At 36.1% G+C, this 18,381-nt stretch overlaps 2 protein-coding genes across 6 annotated transcripts; both read right to left on the bottom strand.

Annotated features, from left to right (window-relative positions):
- Nucleotides 1–381: 381 nt before the first annotated feature.
- Nucleotides 382–8,142, bottom strand: LOC112188076 (agamous-like MADS-box protein MADS1). Of its 5 annotated transcripts, none has more exons than XM_024327101.2 (9): nucleotides 7,853–8,119; nucleotides 7,393–7,697; nucleotides 3,596–3,674; nucleotides 2,331–2,383; nucleotides 2,156–2,255; nucleotides 2,000–2,041; nucleotides 1,138–1,179; nucleotides 849–1,027; nucleotides 382–714 (listed from the first exon to the last, which is right to left on the bottom strand). In XM_024327101.2, exons 2-9 carry the CDS (start codon nucleotides 7,632–7,634, stop codon nucleotides 711–713), a joined length of 741 nt encoding a protein of 246 aa, XP_024182869.1. In that variant the 5' UTR covers nucleotides 7,635–7,697; nucleotides 7,853–8,119; the 3' UTR covers nucleotides 382–710. The 5 variants fall into 5 exon arrangements, with proteins under 5 accessions (XP_024182869.1, XP_024182868.1, XP_024182867.1 ...); XM_024327100.2 differs by having other exon boundaries at nucleotides 2,331–2,392; nucleotides 7,853–8,103; XM_024327099.2 differs by lacking the exon at nucleotides 382–714 and having other exon boundaries at nucleotides 845–1,027; nucleotides 2,331–2,392; nucleotides 7,853–8,114.
- Nucleotides 8,143–13,446: 5,304 nt separating this feature from the next.
- Nucleotides 13,447–17,515, bottom strand: LOC112188075 (zinc finger BED domain-containing protein RICESLEEPER 1). The gene is made up of 2 exons (XM_024327096.2): nucleotides 17,393–17,515; nucleotides 13,447–15,798 (listed from the first exon to the last, which is right to left on the bottom strand). The coding sequence occupies exon 2, from the start codon at nucleotides 15,769–15,771 to the stop codon at nucleotides 13,801–13,803; it is 1,971 nt and encodes a 656-aa protein (XP_024182864.1). The 5' UTR covers nucleotides 15,772–15,798; nucleotides 17,393–17,515; the 3' UTR covers nucleotides 13,447–13,800.
- Between the last annotated feature and the right edge of the window lie 866 nt (nucleotides 17,516–18,381).

Raw genomic sequence — 18,381 nt, 5'->3', positions numbered from 1 at the left:
TGAATTTATGAAAAAAATGAAGAACAGCTCATGTGAAATGATTAAAGATTGAATGGCCAATATTGGGTCCTTTTTGATTATGTCAAACATAAAGCCCTACCATCCAACATATCTACCTCCCTTGGTTCCCTAGGCATTAGGCCATTATGCAAATCCCATTTATCAAAAACTGGAAAAAGTTTATGATCTTTTGTCTTTAGGTTTATGATCGATCTCTGTATGTATGTGCAAGATGTTATGTTCTCAGGTTTAACCTAAAACATAACATTTTGCTGGAATTACCCACTGTAGCTGCCATTGAAAGCTTGTTAATTAGACTCTAGATTGATCAAGGATGAGTCTATTTTAGCCTTCTCTTTTCAAAGATATGAGTAGGCCATCTAACAAATAAGCATAGAACTTGGGTAAGAAATCGAATTAACTATTATGCTGTCATACAATTTGGTTACACATCATAAAAGAGAGGTTGTAGTTCACAGTTACAAGGAGTAGCTAGCTAGTCAGTACAGAATTTATGTATCGACTTCAAGGTAGTCATGAAGAGTTTACAAATTAACTGATTCTTACATATATTTTTAAACTAGCTAGAATCATTCTGATAAATTTCAGGAAACTTCTTCTAAATCACCAGACTGCCTTCTAGCATTTCTCATCTGCACTATTATTTAGGAGAAGAGGCTGAATAAATCACCAGACTGCCTTGTAGCATTTCAACTGCATCCAAAGAAATCAACGTAAGGAGATCAAAACTTATCTGTATGTGAGTTTAGTTATTTTCGGAATTAGAGTTTAGGCATTTTAGTTTTATTGGATAATGCATGCATATGTCGAATGTTGGAAAATCTTACACAAGTTGGAGAGGTGTCTGGTTCTGCCCTTGGCGATTGTAGTGGTGATTGGACTCAAGGATTACAGGGAGAAAGCTCCTATCGTATGATTGAGGAGGAGGCATCGATTGATCATACGCAGATGATGTTCCTGGCATCATATTTGCTTGCTGCTGTTGTGCCCTGTCATTTTCAGCAATCTGCACCATGCAATGCAACATTAAGAATCATATTGGTAAGGTAGTGAGACTCTAAATTAAGTCAAATTTTAAGGCTTAATTATGGACGCTATCAAGAGAGAAAGAGAGACCTTTGCTCTCAGAAAATTGTTATGATTTTGCAGCTCGATCTCCTGCACAATGTGCACATATTGTCTTCAGTTAAGTTGGTTCATCAGTTGAAAAACTAAAGAGAGGTAAATCCGAGAAAAGTAATATCAATAATGCAATCAAGTTGTTCTGAGTGAAATTTAGCATTAAAGCCAACTTTAAGGGTCCTGAAATGCTGTTCATGCCTAGGGCAACTTGATTGAATGATCAATCATGTGCTGCAAAGGGTTAAAAAATGACAACCTACAACTAGTGTGTGATCACCACAGAGGTAAAAAACGACAACCTACAAACTGGCTTGGAACAATTTGCAGTCATCACATGCTGCTGCCAAACAATTCAGAGCTAGCTATGTAGCCACTTGAAATGACCATTATGGCTCATTGTCGGCTATTGAGGATTATATTGATATGTTGCATATTATTCAATGTATATCTATCTATATACAATATCTAGAAAAGATATCTAACCTAGAGTTTTGTTCCCTTAGTAGATATTCGGCATGTAATCTACGTCACTATACCGTGAAATCTGCCTAATCAATCATGTACTAGACGGTTTGGTAGGAGAAAAGTTTCTATTAACATATATATGATCTCTTAATGAAGTTTCTGCTATTATTGTCTAATGAGTGAGAGTAAACATTCTTCTACAATAAAAAAACTTTTCCAATTTTATGTTTCACATTACATGAATAAGATGCTGTTGACTAATACATACTCCTAAGAGATATATGAATTTGCTATTGGGATATGCTAATCGTAATAAGCCTATAAAAACTCCATGAACCACAGGAGTATAGCTAGAGAAAAGGAAAAAATAGAGAAAGAAGACAATAGTTACCCTCTTTTGCATATATTCGATTTCAGCAAACAGCATTTCATTCTGGGAACATATATATTGGAGAATGTCAGTTGAGATTCTGATTACAAACCAATGAGATGTGATACACTTAAATTTAAATTTGTTCCAGTTACAAAAGGAAAGTTTACTCAGTACCTTTTTGGATCTTATTCTGCTGATTCCTTTCTCCAATCTTCCTTCTAGGTTCTTGAGTTCCTTGACGTTCAAAGTGCTAAGAGCTTCACCTAGTATATGCCTGCAGACACCATATATACATATCAGAATCCTATTATATTATGGATAAATTTCCAGTGTACACTTGATACGTTACCTGTTTGAATTCTGAATTTCTCTGATCTGTCTTCTTAGTTTGGAGGCTTCTTGCTGATAAAACTGAGGCCATCAATGTAGTTATAGCATTAATCAAACTCATAAGAAGTTATAAGTTTCAGAAGGTGGATACTAATCATAAAATATGTTGTGTCAAGCCATTAGTTCCAACTTTCAAGCCTTTTCTAAAATATATGGACTTAAGAAAGGCGTCATGCTCGATCTATTAAATCAAACTAAATGGAATAGCTAGCAGACTGAAATGTGTACGTTGAAAGATTTTATATCATTTTTTAAATTAATGAATCATCTGGAATGACAAGAACACAGGAGGTGTACTTGCTAGCTATGAGTTTGATTAGACAGAAGAGCTATCAATGGAAACTTGGGCAAATGACAAATGTTATTGGAATATGCAGTTGTCTGTACAAAAATATATTAAAGGATTAGTTTCAAGCTAACATCATCAGAACCACCACATTTTGTGAATATATATATATATATATATATATATAAACATATAAAATGCTACAAGTGGAAGTGAGTTGCAAGTTCAAATGCAAGATTCAGTCATAGGGTTTTTCTATAAAACAACAGACTTTTCCAGCTGATCCAACTTCTTACTCTTCTACTATGCTTCCATTTTTATACTTAAAAAAAATTAATGAATAAGAACAGAAATGACTGAAATCAAGTTACTCATTTTGAAACACTCTAAAGCTCTTGACGTCTTGCAGAACAAAATTACAATACCAAGCTTTCATATTCTATAAAGATACATCCTAAGGTGGTCTAGCACTCTGCATATTATAGTCCTTCTCAACCTCATAACTGATACTCTTAGCATTCTGAATATGTATGTGGTATGAAGCAATTGGGCTATATATATATATATATATATATATTAAGCCCTTTCCATTTCTATATGGAGTTCCCAGGAACCAAAAGTACTAATATGCATACTGTATTACTACTCACCAGAGCCATAATTGAACACAGTACATTAGAAAGATTGTATATGAGGAACCATTGACTTATTTATATATTGTTGGTTCATAAATCCAGAATGGGTTCAGTCTTAGACTAGTTCGATCTTATAAGAATAAGTTTCTAGGGATCTGTACAGTTACAAAAAGAGGTCAGATCACTCAGATTCTTAGGGATTGCATTCTACATTTCTACTTGTATGAATTAAAAGTTCCATTTGTTAACCATGCAAAAGAAATCTGAGTACCTTTTTCTATTTATGATCTAAAAAAGGCTTACCTGAACATTAGCCTCAGTTACAGATCCAGTGTTTGAAGAATCACACGCTTTCTTGTACCTTTCGATTGTTGCTCTAACACTGCAACATCAAAACCAAAATTAATTAAGCTCAAAACTTTGTAATACTAAATGAAATATCTCACATCCAGAAAGACAGTTAAATTTTTTTTTTTATAAAGACAGTTTAAATTTAGATATAGAAGAAAGTTACCAAATCTTAGGTATGGAAAATTTAATGCAATTGAATAGCAAAAGTGTACAAATTGCACAGAATATATTGCATAATTGAATAGCAATGAGATTAATATAAGAATCATAAGAGATAGCCGCCTAAATGTTTGTCCCCTAACAGATATCTTTACAAGCATAGTGTCCTAGCAAAGACCAAACCTTTTCTAATTTGTTCTCAATTTCTCTCTTTGAGCAATTCTCGGTGATACAGAAAACCTCTCAATTTCTCTCTTTGAGCAATTCTCAGTGATACAGAAAACCTCACAAATGCAAGCAATGGTGGGATTTGTTGATTCTTGAAGATCAAGTTTCTTGCTTTGGCGTGAGGTACGGTCTCCTTAACTGGATACATAAATTAGATGCTAAGATCCACAAAGTTTGAGAAAGTATTATATATACTTCCGTAGGAATTAAAAACTGCAAATTGACTGATCCTAGCTTGGAGCTTGATCATGGAGAGATTTGATATTTCAGTTGTGCAGTAATCAGTGATGAGTGCATTATATCTATATATAATCACCAAGACAAAAAGACCTCTGGAGATAGCTAGCATAATAGATTAGGACTTGAATACTGGGTTTGCATTAGTAACCATATTGATTTTGACTTTTTAGTTTTCATTTTTCTACCTATAGGTAGGGGAATATATATCCAAGAAGGAGGTAGGAAAGGAGGCAGGAAATGTAATGGAATGGAACTCAACATATGTAACATGAGAAATAAAAACTTAATACAGATTCAAGTAGTTTTCTTTTTCAAATTTCTATTTCCTTCCTGTTCTCCCTCTAAACAGAAAAAATGAAACCTATACAATACATGTGCAATTTAGACACTTATCCCTTTTGAGTCAACATTAATGCTTTGTAATTAGCTTATAGGTTTAGTGCTATATATACTGGACAAATAAAGCATTAGATCGAGTTATATCTCAACTGTTTGGACAAAACCATTTCACCATATAAACCTATTTCGATAAAATTCAGTAGTGTTTGGACAAAATGTATTCACCAAACAAATCATCATTAGCTAAACCTATTCCTATAGGAAGCATTTTCCAACTAAACCTATTCATCCCTCCACCAGGAATATAATGGATTCTAAATCCTAGAAAAGATGTATCTTATATGTCAAGTACTAGTACTCTTTACTCAAAGAATGCGACAGTAATTAACCATAAACAGTAGGGTTCTTGGTCTAACTAAAGAACATACCATAACCTCATATATTCAAAAATGTTAGAAAATTCTTTGATTGAAAAGGCAATATATTGAAACCACCAAAAAAAAAAAACTAATTGCCTCAAACCTCATACAATGTGCATGTGTGGATCCTTCTAGTATAATTTGTTTTTGACCAATACGTACTTGGTTAAAATACAAAACGCCTGGAAGCAGTATATATATGAGCTGAGCTTATTACCTATCAACCTTAAATATTTTCACTCAAATCATACTAATTAAAAACTATATATTATATATTAATTACAATGAATGTAAATGTACAGAGCTAATTAGTTTTTTCAGGATTTCATAAATGTATCTAAAAGTTTCAAAGAATAGTGTTACAAGATGAAAAAAGTTTTTAGGGGTTTTCATGCCCCATTGCCCTAGACTTGGCTCCACCAGAGTTAATTTATAGTATAGTTTGATGTGTTCTATAACATAGAACAGAACCAAACAAAGCATTCAGCGAAAGTTACTACCTTAAATTTGTCGAGCCAGTGATTGGTTGTCTCTGCCATGCTGGCAGAAATTCCCAATCTATGATTGGCTGCAGTCTCCCACTATCTACATCTTCGCCACGTGTCAAGAACCCATTACACAAAGAGTAATACCCTAATGATACACCTTCACACCCACCTCGATGGTATAAAACCCACGTAAAACCCTTTAAACATTTCCCTAGTGCCATTTTTTATTCAAAAGGATCTGAAAAGAATTTATTTCCTGAAATCTCTGAGGCACTGGCAGCCATTTTTAGATGTTTCTTCTCAGACTCACCTTCTCCATTCACCAAAAAGAGCCTGAACTGTGAAAGAAACCCTCAGCTCTCATTGGCTCGTACCCAATTGTCCATTGCTCAGTCCTGTCAACTTTAATCAAACTTTTCTTGGAGTATATGAAAGTATAATAAACCCTTGTAAGTTTTAGGTAAATTAATCAATCCATGAGAAAGCATAAGATTATAACAGAGGAGGTGAAGTTAAAAAGGAATCATGACACCAGCTTCTTTGTCCAGACTGAAGGACAGAAACATCATATCGGAGTGACGTGACCAAAGATTCGTATGTTGCAGCTCAAGAAAAGAAAGAAACACCTACAGCTAGCTAGCTTGCTCACACAAGAAGCCCTAAGCACATGTTTCTCACTCCCCTAGTTCAATAGGGGTAAATTGGTCAAGTAACGCCTACTGTACTGAGTTTTCAAACCGTATTTAAACAAAGATCTAAACTAATTAAGGTGCTTGGAGAGTGGAGACTAAAGACAGATTTGTGACAAGTTTTCAGGAATACCCATTTGAGTTTTGTGCTCACCAGTATGATAGCTGTTTTCTTATGATCTGTTGAAGATCTGAGTAATTTAGTAAAGACAAAACTTTAGGCATCTATTAGCTAGGCTATGAACCTATGTTTTCAGATCTGCAGAATAATTGAAGAAGTCGTATGATTCTGGGTGACTTCCAAAGCATCTAGCTATTTGACTTTTGAAACCCTAGCTAACAAGACCGTAAAGCCTCCTCCTTATGCACCAGAAAAGGGCAGAATTTGTAGACCCCCATAACCATAAAGGTTATGAATTTAATTAGTTCTGGTTATGAACTTGATTAGTAGTAATGGGTTTGAATTATTTTTTGCTCCTACTGTTTAGCTTAGCTGACATGTACGTAGGAAGCGTCAAGAGATGATAAGGGAGCTGGACACACTGCATAAAGCTCAGACTTTTTATTGACTGATACATGACATGTGAAGAGAGAGAGAGAGAGAGAGAGAGAGAGAGAGAGAGAGAGAGAGAGAGGAAAATGGCAAGTTTTGCAGCAATGGAGATACAAGGAAGCTAATCTAGCAGACCTGCAAATCTTTGGAAACCTAAGCTGAGTGTGCTTTCAGACAACAGCCACTCCAATACTAATACACAACAGCCACTTCTCTTTCTATTTCTTACCATCAGATCTGCAATCCCAGTCAAACAAAAACTAGAAGAGAAGAAGCACAATAAAGAAACCATAAACAAAAAAAATAACCGAAAGATCTAATCTTGATAGGTTGATAGGTGAAATATACCTTAAAGGTCATAAAGGAAAGCGAACAAAAAGAAGAAAATAAAGTCTTGATATAAATCTTTCTTAGGGCCACATTTCAGTACTGAAGCTTCATGACACTAGACCCAGAATAAGCAAGACAAATTCAATTCTTACATACTCATAGGTTTATGATCTTCATACTTTTAAAAGAAATTTCACAGAAACAATCTTTGGAGGGTAATTGGAGCAAAAGAAGAAAAGAAGAGGGATTGAAACAAAACAAAATTTAGCAAGTAATTGAATTGATCAAAAGAAAAGACTTAAACCTGTTGTTAGCATATTCATAGAGGCGCCCCCGGGTAGAGAAAACAATAAGAGCAACTTCAGCATCACAAAGAACAGATAGTTCATATGCTTTCTTAAGCAAACCGTTGCGACGCTTGCAGAATGTGACTTGTCGATTGGTAGTGTTTTCGATCCTCTTGATCTCGATTTTCCCTCTTCCCAATTTCTTTTGGGAAGAGCTCTCAGGATCATCAGCTGGTGTAATTTGTTTTGGGAACTCCATGATAATTTGCAAAGATGATCAAAATGGTAAAAACTACCCCAAATTGAATATCTTAGTTCTTATCTGTTGGCAAAAGAAAAGGCTTCAATGTGATCACAACATATAACAATAAAGGAACACAAAGATTAAGTTGATTCTTTGCGTGTGTAGCTTTTTTAAACCCACTAACCAAAAGTAGGAGTAGAAATGAAATGTAGGAGGATGAAAGAAGAAATTACTTGTAGAGTTGAGTCTCTCTTTTGGTTCTTTGTTTTGGTTGAGCAACAAGAACTAGAGTTTGCAGAAGTGGAAAGAGTTTGGTTCAGCAGATGGGTATTTATGGACAGAAAATAGACCTCTCAACCATGACCCAACACACACTATTGTTTTGCTTTTGGTTGGGTCTAGAATACTATATATGTCTCTCTAGCTAGGTTAGTAATGGAGGGGAGTAGAGCTATATAGAAAGAGGGATATGATTTGATATGGAGCTCTATAGCTTGAGCGGTTTATTACTTTCATGCTCCATTAACCATAAATTTCTTCATGTATGGGAAAAAGGGATGGTGATATGAATAAAGGGCCTTTTGGAGAATGACTTGTTATGATGATGAATTAATGAATGAATGAGAGAGTTTGAAATGGGACCCAAGTCGATTAGCTAAGTGTTGGAACACCTCATTTCAAGTGTAGAGCTTCAATACAAAACGAAGAAAGGAAATTAGAGAGATCACCAAAAGATCAAAAGTGAGAGATCATTGTGACAATAGAAAAGAAAAAAACCAAACAAAATATATGGGAGCTTGGACCTCTCCCATGTTATTTGCCTGTTGGATTTTGGCTTGGCTTTTATTCTAGATACTGTAGATTTGTTTCTGACCTCATTACAACTGCAGGTTGAAACTCTCTCTCTCTCTCTCTCTCTCTCTCTCTCTCTCGCATTATTACAACAGATAGTTAGAGTAGTGAGGCAAGTGAAGGAGACTCCCATGTGATGCACTCCTATAAAGTGCTTCAAAATCCCCTTGTTTTGTGATCATTTTGGGTAAGAATGGAATTAACCCATTTTCTTCATTGTGTTGCCTCCATTTACCGTTCAGTTGATGAGGAACATTGCTAGTAAATATTAACTTTGATATTTATTTGATGTTCCCAAACCCTATCTGCAATCTCTTGACCAATTTGAATTTAATTAGTACTTCCATTGATGGTTTTACAAGTGCACGTTTATTGTTCAGCAAAATAGTTTCTGTTGTTGAAAATAGAGGGCGAATAAATGAGTTAGGATCGATTAGAAATTTAGAATACACAAGTAACATTATATACTATGTCTTTGACCATCTGATGGCTCAATTTAATTTTTTTTCATTTTTTATATTAACTCGATTAAGATTAGTATCCAAGTCATCCAATAGATAGATTGCCTTAAGTTCAGCCTTGTTTGTTTCGCCGAATTGAGGACTTGGGAAAGGAAAGTTATTCCTTTCCTTTGTTTGGTAACCACAAAGTCTGAAAATGTTTTCCTGACATAAGGGAAAGTTGGGGGTAAACTCATTCTACTTAAACTTCATGGGATTGAGTTTCTCATCCCATTTTCCAGCATTAATTGCAATAATTTTGGACAATAATACCCTAGCATTAATTGCTTGAGTACCATTGGTAGTGTTAAAAATTCATTCGAAGTTGTTTTTATTTTAAAATAGAAGGGTATTATTGAAACATTGATATATTTTTACTTTCCTTTCCTGCACCAACCAAATATCGAAAGGGAAATCAAATGATTTTTCCTGGATGCTTTCCCTGCTTTACCAAACACAGGAAATGAAATCTGACAGGAACTTTAGTTTCCCTTCCCCACGGGAAAGACAAGGGAATCGATTTCCCTTCCGTGAACCAAATGAGGTTAAGTTCATAAGAGACTAAGAGAGATAATGAGGGATAGGAAAGTCAAACTCAAAATTATAACCATAAAAGTAAATATTTTTAATCACTAACATTAGAAGCTCTCTCTCCACATTGATCATTCGGTCGGAAAATTGCTTAATACACTCGTGTGTGTGTGTGTGTACCTAGTACAGCTGATTAAAGACTATAAGTCCATCTATTGGTACAACACATGATATCCTATAAAATTCGGCATCGTAGAGATGGATAGTCTTGCTGGCTATATAATAGAGACGAGGCATTCCATATGATATAACAGACATGAATTTGATGTTCCTCTCTTATAGCACTAATAGCCCCTAAAGGGTAGTGTCGTAGTGATATGTCAATACTTAGATTGATCTCATATGATGATTTGACAGACCAATACATAAAATTTGTTAGAACAGAGACTACAACAAAAAACAAGGAAAAAAAAAAAGACACGTACACTATATATCCTGTGTGAAATTTGTTATAGGATTCCTGAGATTTGATGAATTTTTTACAATTTATTGTGACGATCATGTGAAATACTAGTGCTGTTACATCGTTGATAGATGTTGAGTTCCATAGCTGAAGCAGCGGAAATGGCAGAGGGAAAGTGATGACATTGTTCGATAGAGGAAAAAATTATTCTATGAACCGGTTATATACCCATCGACATGTCATATTAGTGATATTACTTACATGAACTTAAACCGATTGCATGATAGTAGAAACCACATACACGTGTTGGAAGAAAATTATATAACCGACAAATACAATAAATTTCGCCCTTTAAAGTTTGTAAACATTGATCATGACGCTTGATGAAGCACTGGTTCAGTACTAGCTAGAATTTCCATTATTGTTCGAAGTTGTATGAACCATATAACTCAGTGAATCATTTTTACGTTTACAAAATAAATTTCATGAAGACTTTGCCATTGCCAATTTTTGAGCATATCCATACCTAGACAAGCCATATGTATAAAGACAAAAGAAGAAAGCTTTTTTGATAAACAAGTAATTTGGTTAGGCAGCCCTAACTTTTCTAGATATATAGGTATTGAATCCTAAGGTGGCTAGGATTATCCAAAAGAGGAACCACGATTATGGAGTCGTTGATCATATCGATTTCCTTTTACAATGATTTTTGATTTGATTTCTAATTGTGAGCAAATATCTGGTTTTATTGGAAAACTCTACCGTTGTCGTGGATCAGACATATATGCTAATGTGGTTATGCTATTCTGAAATTGACATTTAACAACGAGATCATATTTCGTCAAAACTTGCGAAAGCTCCCAAGCAAGATCTCCAAATCAACCTCACTCAATTCAAACTCAGAGGGATGTTTTTTAGAATGACCCTTGACAAATCATGAAAGTGAGGCTAGTGATATTGCATCTCTATATTCATGTGAAATAATATGTATAGTTTAAGTGGTATAGAGCTGGAGATAACCTTATGAACTTGGGGATGGCCATGTGTGACGTATCATACATTCACTTGAACCAATATCTACAAATTAAGAGTTCTAACCTGAGAAATAGATTGGGGTGTCACAAACAATCCGCATAACAAGATATTGTACGTTGAATTTTGGCTGCTATCACTTATCTCCCCTAGACGATGTAGGATTATAGTGCACTTGGTATCATGTCCGTGTCCCTTGCACCCGCTCACACAGGTCACTAAAGTGGAGATCTAGGCGGTTGTCTTATTTGATTATCTGATACGTACTGTTATGTTTAGCAGTAATATGTCCATGTAATTACAAATTAAATGATAATTTTCTTAAGTGAATCAAAGTGGTTGCTTATTTGTTCACCCTCAAATATACTGATTTGTTTGCACAAAGACCCGTCGTTAATTTGTTTCATGAGTTAAGGACTCAAAAGAAAAGTACACAGATGAAAATATGATTCCTCCTAGAGAAAAAGAAAATATAGGAAAGAAGTGCACGTAGGGGTGGGAAAATGACTCCTCATTTTCCAGCAATGTTACATAGTTTTATAACTAAGATGGTCAAAAAATATAGGAAAGAAGTGCGCGCAGGGGCCTCATTTTTCCAGCAATGTTACATAGTTTTATAACTAAAATGGTCAAAAAATATAGGAAAGAAGTGCGCGCAGGGGCCTCATTTTTCCACCAACGTTACATAGTTTTATAACTAAGATGGTCCTGTTAAAGTTTGTAAATACCAATCTCGTCCCAAATAATGTTAGAATCTTAATTGCTTTCCCAATTTTACCAAAACACCGTAGTGAGAACTTGTTTCCCATCTTCATGAAAATATGAAAGGAATAGCTTTTCCAAAAAGTTTACTCCGTGAACCGGATGAGATCTACGTAGTATTTCGCTAGTGCATAAACTATGCTAAGCATGACAACTTTTTACGTAAATCATCTATAGAACTTAAAGAAAAACTAAAGCAACTGATAATTAAGGACAAGATTTAAACATAAGATATTTCCGTTGAGAAACCACATACAAGATCTTGTATGTGTGATTGGTCGACAATTTAGAAAGTTGGTATGACCCAATTAGCAAGTTAATTGGTCAACAATATTCTAAAAAGTTGGAATGACCCAATTAGCAAGTTAAATGACAATGTCATATACGAACGTAACCATGACACAACCAAATCCAAAATTGCAAAAGTTTTGACCAGGTGCTTGAAGTCATAATAACAATGTTCTTAATTTTCTTCAAAATTAGCGTAATAATAAAGTTTGACAAAAAGGTGTAGAATATCACAAGAAACATCATCCATACAAAAATACGCAGAACATCCCTCATGTCAATTTAGGCGCAAGTTGTGGGCAAAAGCCAAAGTTGACACAAAGCTGAATAGGATGGATTGCTAAATAGTATGATCTTTTGCTTTCTTTTGGGATTAGAAGAAAAAAGAGGCAGGGAGACCCAAAATCTGAAGTACAATACCATATATAATGCGTATATTGCAAAAGATTGATGGCGTTAGTCATTGTGAACTGATTTAAGGGACCACATCAATGATGGTGCATTTGAACTTGAAAATGATGGCATGGTGAAAGAGGCCTGTATTCAATTTTATCACCTAATGCCATAAATGGTCACATATCCTTTCAGGACATAATAATTAGGAGGAATTGGAATGCTTGCAGTATGATCCAATATGTGACAAGAACTTGAAAGGACTCTGGTGATTTTCTGTTCTACTTTTGATTATTCCTTGCTGTAAATATTACAGGATGTGATGCACCTCATGAGTTGGGTTAGAGTTTTGAATATCCTATGAGTTTAAGCAAGCTGCTATAAGTAGTAGGCAAAATGTAGAAAACTAGCTAGCTAAAACCTTGGTGATTTTTTTTAATTTTTTTTTTATTGGGGTTTCTTTAAGACTTTAAGCAGACCCATATCACAATTCTAATGAACTTTGAGTTTGTAATGAAGTGTGTTAGCCGGGTGTCATCTGTCAAAGTTCAATTTAGACCAGAAGCTTTTCTGTCTCAACACAACATTCAAAGGGAAATGAGGAACAAGAAGAGCTGGAAAACTGTTGGAATTTCCTGATGAAAAAGAGTTGGTTAATTAGGGTCTTCAGCTTTGAGTCATATTTCCAATCACTGGAATCTCTCTTAATATGTTCTATGAACTATGCTTAATTTGATTTGCAGTCTTGGTTGAATTAGGTTTTGCTTTCTCTTATGGCTATAATTCAATCAGGAAATTTCTAGCTCCTTTTTTTCATACTTGAGCAAGGACCTGCTGACGTTTTGTTTTCCCCCATCTGCTTGTACTTTGTACAGCTTTGAAGAGCGTGATTCTTTGATTTAATACTAAACTAGGCAAACATGCCGTTTTGCTCACTTCTATCTTCTTTGGCTTAAAAAGAAAGCAAACAAAGTTCCGAAAGTATGGTCAGGAATCAGAATGCTTTTCAAAAGATCCCATTTCTTTAGCCAGAAGTTCAACTGTACATTATGCATAAAAACTGGAAAAGCATTTACTCAGAAACTTACAACCGCACCATGTTTATGCTCCTTCCCTTTCAATCATCAGTTTCTACTTCTCCTTTAGCCTTTGGAAAGAGTCTTTTTAACACTACAGCGCCGCGTAACATGCGTCGAAAATATGCTGAATTCTCACAATACAAACAAAAAATGGAATGAAGACCAATAGAATTGACTTCACAATTTTCACCCGCATACAGGAGTAATGTAGATTCTGGTAATAAACAAAAAAATTGATGATACAACCAAAATTAAAAAAAAGAACCAAGACTGGAGCTAAATTAGCTTTCTAGTTCACTGCGTATCCAGTCTTGTGCGCACATCAATGCTTGGATGGTAGCAGGTTTCAGTGCACTCCAATCACGATCAAGCAATCTTCCTCCAGAGTTGAATGCCGAGTCTAATGAAGCTTTTGACATGGGCATCCCCAACACATTGCGCGCCATCATAGATAGAATAGGATACCTAGGAGTGTGAACTTTCCACCAATTTAATACATTAAATCCAGGGGCATTACGAGGAAAAAGAGGTTCCTCCAAGTACTTGTCCAAATCTGACTTTGAGCCTTCGCTCTGACTAGTTTCCTGCAGATATGTATCAAAACCAGTCAGCCTATCCCTAGAGTCCCTTCCAGAACTAGGCAAGCGAGAACCACCGCCTACTTGCCAAGCCAACCCTTGATCCAAGGAAGCTAAGCTGATGGAATGTTCGTCATAGAGCTCTTTAACGCACTCAAAAACATCACATATCCGGCCTGGGGCACCACTTCCAAAAATTTGTGCATAGAAATACTCTACCAGTTTCATCTTAAACTGAGGATCTAACACAGCCGCAACTGCTAAACCCAAGCTACACCTCTGCCAATATTCTTCAAATTTGCTCCTCATCTTAAAAGCCAAAGAACTAATATAATCATCTGGATTCTTGCACCACTCATTCAGCTGCAAGTATACACCACAGAGCTCATGAAAATATAGATTTGCAGTTGGAGACGTGAATCTTGTAAAAACATTAGTAACCTCAACAAAGTGCTTCAAGTAGCTAGTAATGACAGTGGCTCTATCCCATTCAACATCAGAAGGGCACATTGTATAGACAGGGTCATTCTCTTGCAACAGAGCAAATACAGCTCTGTACAACAACGCAATTTCAAGCATAGCATATGTGGAGTTCCATTGCAAAGGATTATCTAGACATATGCACCTCTCACCCTGGATTCCAACTTCGCGAGCTATCTCATCGAATTTTGATTGTATTACTTGCGAACTTTTGACATACCGTATACTTCCTCGAATCTTAGCAGTCATCTCACCTACAGCTTCAAGAGCATCCTGAACCATCATATTGATAACATTTGCTGCACAGCGTACATCAAATAATTGGCCATTGCAATAAAGGAACTTGTTTTGGGACTGCCTGTCTCTGATTTTTAAGGCTATGTTGTCATTGGTGGAAAAGCTATCAAATGTCATGGAGAACAACTTGCGATCAATATCCCAATCCATAAGAGATTTTATGATAATTTCTGAAAGCATGTCTTCTGTATGAGAAGAGTCAACCATGATGAAACTTAAAATCTTCTTGTTTAACTGCCAAGATTCATCAATGTACTGTGCAGTCAAACACAAGAACTCAGAACCATCCAAAGAGGCCCACATATCAGCAGTAAGGCTGATTTTACCAGGCAACTTATCCAAGACTTCACTCACCTTCTGCTTCTCTTTGGAGTAGATCTCCATACAGTCAGCTTCAACCCCTTCAGAAGTCACAAGCTCAAAGAAAGGCTGTAGATTTTTGACAAATACTCTGAATCCAACCTGCTCAACCATAGCCAATGGATAGCCATGTAAAATTATCATTCGAGCAAGATCAAATCTACTTCTCGTTTGATTAAAGTTACTACTCCCATAGTTACTGATGTCATCTTTTGTTTGCTCTTGCTCAAACCTAATATTCACAAGGTTAATAACTTCATCCTTTCTCTGTTCTTGATCAAAATTTGCAATAGTAAGAGCTCCTTCCTTTTTCTTTTCTCTTGCTGTATAGATTTGAGGTAGGTTAGCTCTTCTCTGACACCTTATCAAATGATTCCTCAAATGTGATGTCCCACTAGTACTTGATCCACTGAGTTTCTTTTTACAATGTCTACAAACAGCAATACAAGAGTCACCTTTTTTAATCCTATCAAAGTCATTCCACACCACAGATTTTAATCTGGTTGACTTGACAATTACAGCATCTGACATATCCATTGCATAGACCTAGTAATTCAACAGTATCTGCACATAACAAACATGCACACATATTCATTAATAGTATGATCACTAACCCAAAAAGGATAACACAATGCAGCTGAGGACTACAACAAACTTGGGCATGCACAAACAGGACACAAGGACATGACAGCCCTGTACAGCTGAAAACAATCTAGAGAAATGAAAATAACAAGAATCTCGCAGACCTGACCGCCACCTTTCTTGTGATCTATTCAGTTATACAGTACAAACAAGTTATTTTTTACTAAATCTGCTAACAGCTAATCCAAAATATAGCTAGTTTTTTTTTTTTTTTTTGTGATAACTATAATCCAACCAACAACTGAATACCATCCATCCGAAATGCCTGTACTCACTCATGGAAACAGCTAAAGGAATATGTATCCTGAACTGCTGAGATTCTAATCCAGATCCAGCAAGATCGGTGATCTGAAGCCTATTGAGTTACCTAATCCTCGTGTACCGAGCTTTGATGCCCAACAATCACATCGGACGATAATGTGATTGAATTATCATATGATAATTTACAAGACACAACTGCTGGTTTGTGGTGCCAAAAGACACTATAGGAAGACTGGAGGATAAGGTATGCAAAATTCTCAAAAACTAACAGCACTCAGTTAAAAAACCGCACCCAAACAAACCAAAAGAAAACGCACTTGACAGAAACGAACGAGCATGCGATATGGGAAAACACGAAACAACCACCTCTATATAAAAGAACAGGAATCGGTGAAATTAAGCCCTCAATAATCCTCTAAAGTTTTCCAATATAGATCAACTAGTTCTTATACTTGTGACATTATAACAACCCACCACACACACGTCGAAGCTCGAAATAATGTGCAATGATCTCTATATAACAAAACACCACCAACAGTTGGGTTTACACAGCAAGAACAATGAATAATGGGTTTTTCACAAGGTAAGTATAAATATTCAACCATGAGCCCAGCAAACAGAAATTCATGAACTTGAAATCAATGTTTGATATAAACCGATTAGAAGAGAATAATCATATGACTAATGGTATATTTTATGTAAAGCTATTTTGGCAGAACCAAGAGTAATACAAGCAAAGATGGCAGCTTTATCGTCTTCAATGCCCTCACGAGCTTTACTGTACGGGAGGGCAGAGAGAGAATTGAAGAAACAAAACAGGGTCAGGAAATTCGACCCGAATATTGAACTCGGGTCAGAGTCCAGGACAGGCGAAAGAGGCGAAATTGTTTCTTTTGTTTTTAAAAAAGAAAAAAAGAAAAAGAAGAGCACCTCGTGCTCGCCGGATCTGTACCGGATCAGGGCGGCCAGGACCCGCCTGACCCAACCGGGTCGAAACCCACCGGGTCAAAGGGCCCACTTGCAACCGGTGTTACGGTTCTCGGATCGGAATCGGAGCATGTAAATATAAATAAAGCAACATAATAATCCAAAAGGAGCACACAGAGAGAGAGAATAAAAGCCCGACTAACATTCGGAGTCGGAGTCGGAGTCGGAGCCCAGGAGGTAAATTCTAGGGTTCAAACCCCCCAATATTAACGAAATTCTTTGAAATTGATAAACGATAGAAGAACAAGATTAGGGTTTTGAAACGTACGGTGGCCGGGGAAGCTGAGCCGGAGCCGAATATGCGAGGGTGGCGAAGACAATTGGGGATTGGGGTTAGGGTTTGAGAGAGAGAGAGAGAGAGAGAGAGAGTGAGAAAGAGAGAGTGGCAGTCGGGGTAAATATGGAAGGGGAACCAATTTGGTAAGAAGGCGCGCAACGGAGGGGAATGGCAGTAGTTTAATTACTACTTTACCCTCGCTCCCAACACAGGATGATAAATCCTTAGGTTTTTGTCTATTTACCGTATTTGTAGAGATTTTTTTCCAACATACCCAATTAAATTTTTTTATTTCCTCCTTATCTAAATCACTTTAAGGAAGTCTTCCCTAATACTCCATAAAACATTATTTTTTTTATTTTTTTAATACTATTTTGCCCTTACGGCCTTACTCATATGTTACTTAGAGAGAGAGAGAGAGAGAAACCATAGGAGATATCGCCGGAACCCCGTCACCGGTCATCAGATTCTGATCATCGGTCGTCGGATTCCGGTCACCGGCCACCGCCAACCAGACTTTCCTGAAAATCTCGCCGGAGGTCTCCAAAGAGGTCGTCGGAGAAAGGTTTATTGCCCCCAATAGACGTTTCGATCACCAAAATTGGAACTAATCTTCCTAAAATTAGATAAATAAAATTTGATTGAAGAAAAAAAAAACTAGGAGATTACATCAATTCAAAAAGTCTATTGCCCCCAATAGACCTTTAATAGACGTGTATTGCCCTTGATAAATTTTTTTTTTCCTTTCCTTCCTTCTGCCTCGGTTTTACCCAAAAAAAAAAAAAATTGATTTGGGCACCCACATCTTCTTCTTCTAGATGGAACCTCAACGGAGCCAGCGATGTGTTTGCTACGGATGTGGTTGATATATTTATATCTTCCTATATTTTTATGCCTCGTAATCTTGGTATTTATGTTTAGTTCTCCTTATTTATGATTCATTTACATCTTTTAGTGTTTTTGTAGGTTTGTTCCGTAGA

Source organism: Rosa chinensis, chromosome 2 (assembly GCF_002994745.2).
Source record: "Rosa chinensis cultivar Old Blush chromosome 2, RchiOBHm-V2, whole genome shotgun sequence".
Classification (NCBI taxonomy): Eukaryota; Viridiplantae; Streptophyta; class Magnoliopsida; order Rosales; family Rosaceae; genus Rosa; species Rosa chinensis.
This window is presented reverse-complemented; position numbering and strand designations above follow the sequence as displayed.

What these genes read in the sequence shown, in the direction of transcription:
- LOC112188076 (XM_024327097.2), bottom strand. Translation starts at nt 7,634, where the DNA reads ATGGAGTTCCCAAAACAAATTACACCAGCTGATGATCCTGAGAGCTCT. An exon ending in TCGAATATATGCAAAAGAGG is followed by an intron (nt 1,180 to 1,999) that starts GTAACTATTGTC and finishes CACATTGTGCAG; the next exon opens with GAGATCGAGCTGCAAAATCA. An exon ending in ACAATTTTCTGAGAGCAAAG is followed by an intron (nt 1,028 to 1,137) that starts GTCTCTCTTTCT and finishes TGCATGGTGCAG; the next exon opens with ATTGCTGAAAATGACAGGGC.
- LOC112188075 (XM_024327096.2), bottom strand. Translation starts at nt 15,771, where the DNA reads ATGGATATGTCAGATGCTGTAATTGTCAAGTCAACCAGATTAAAATCT.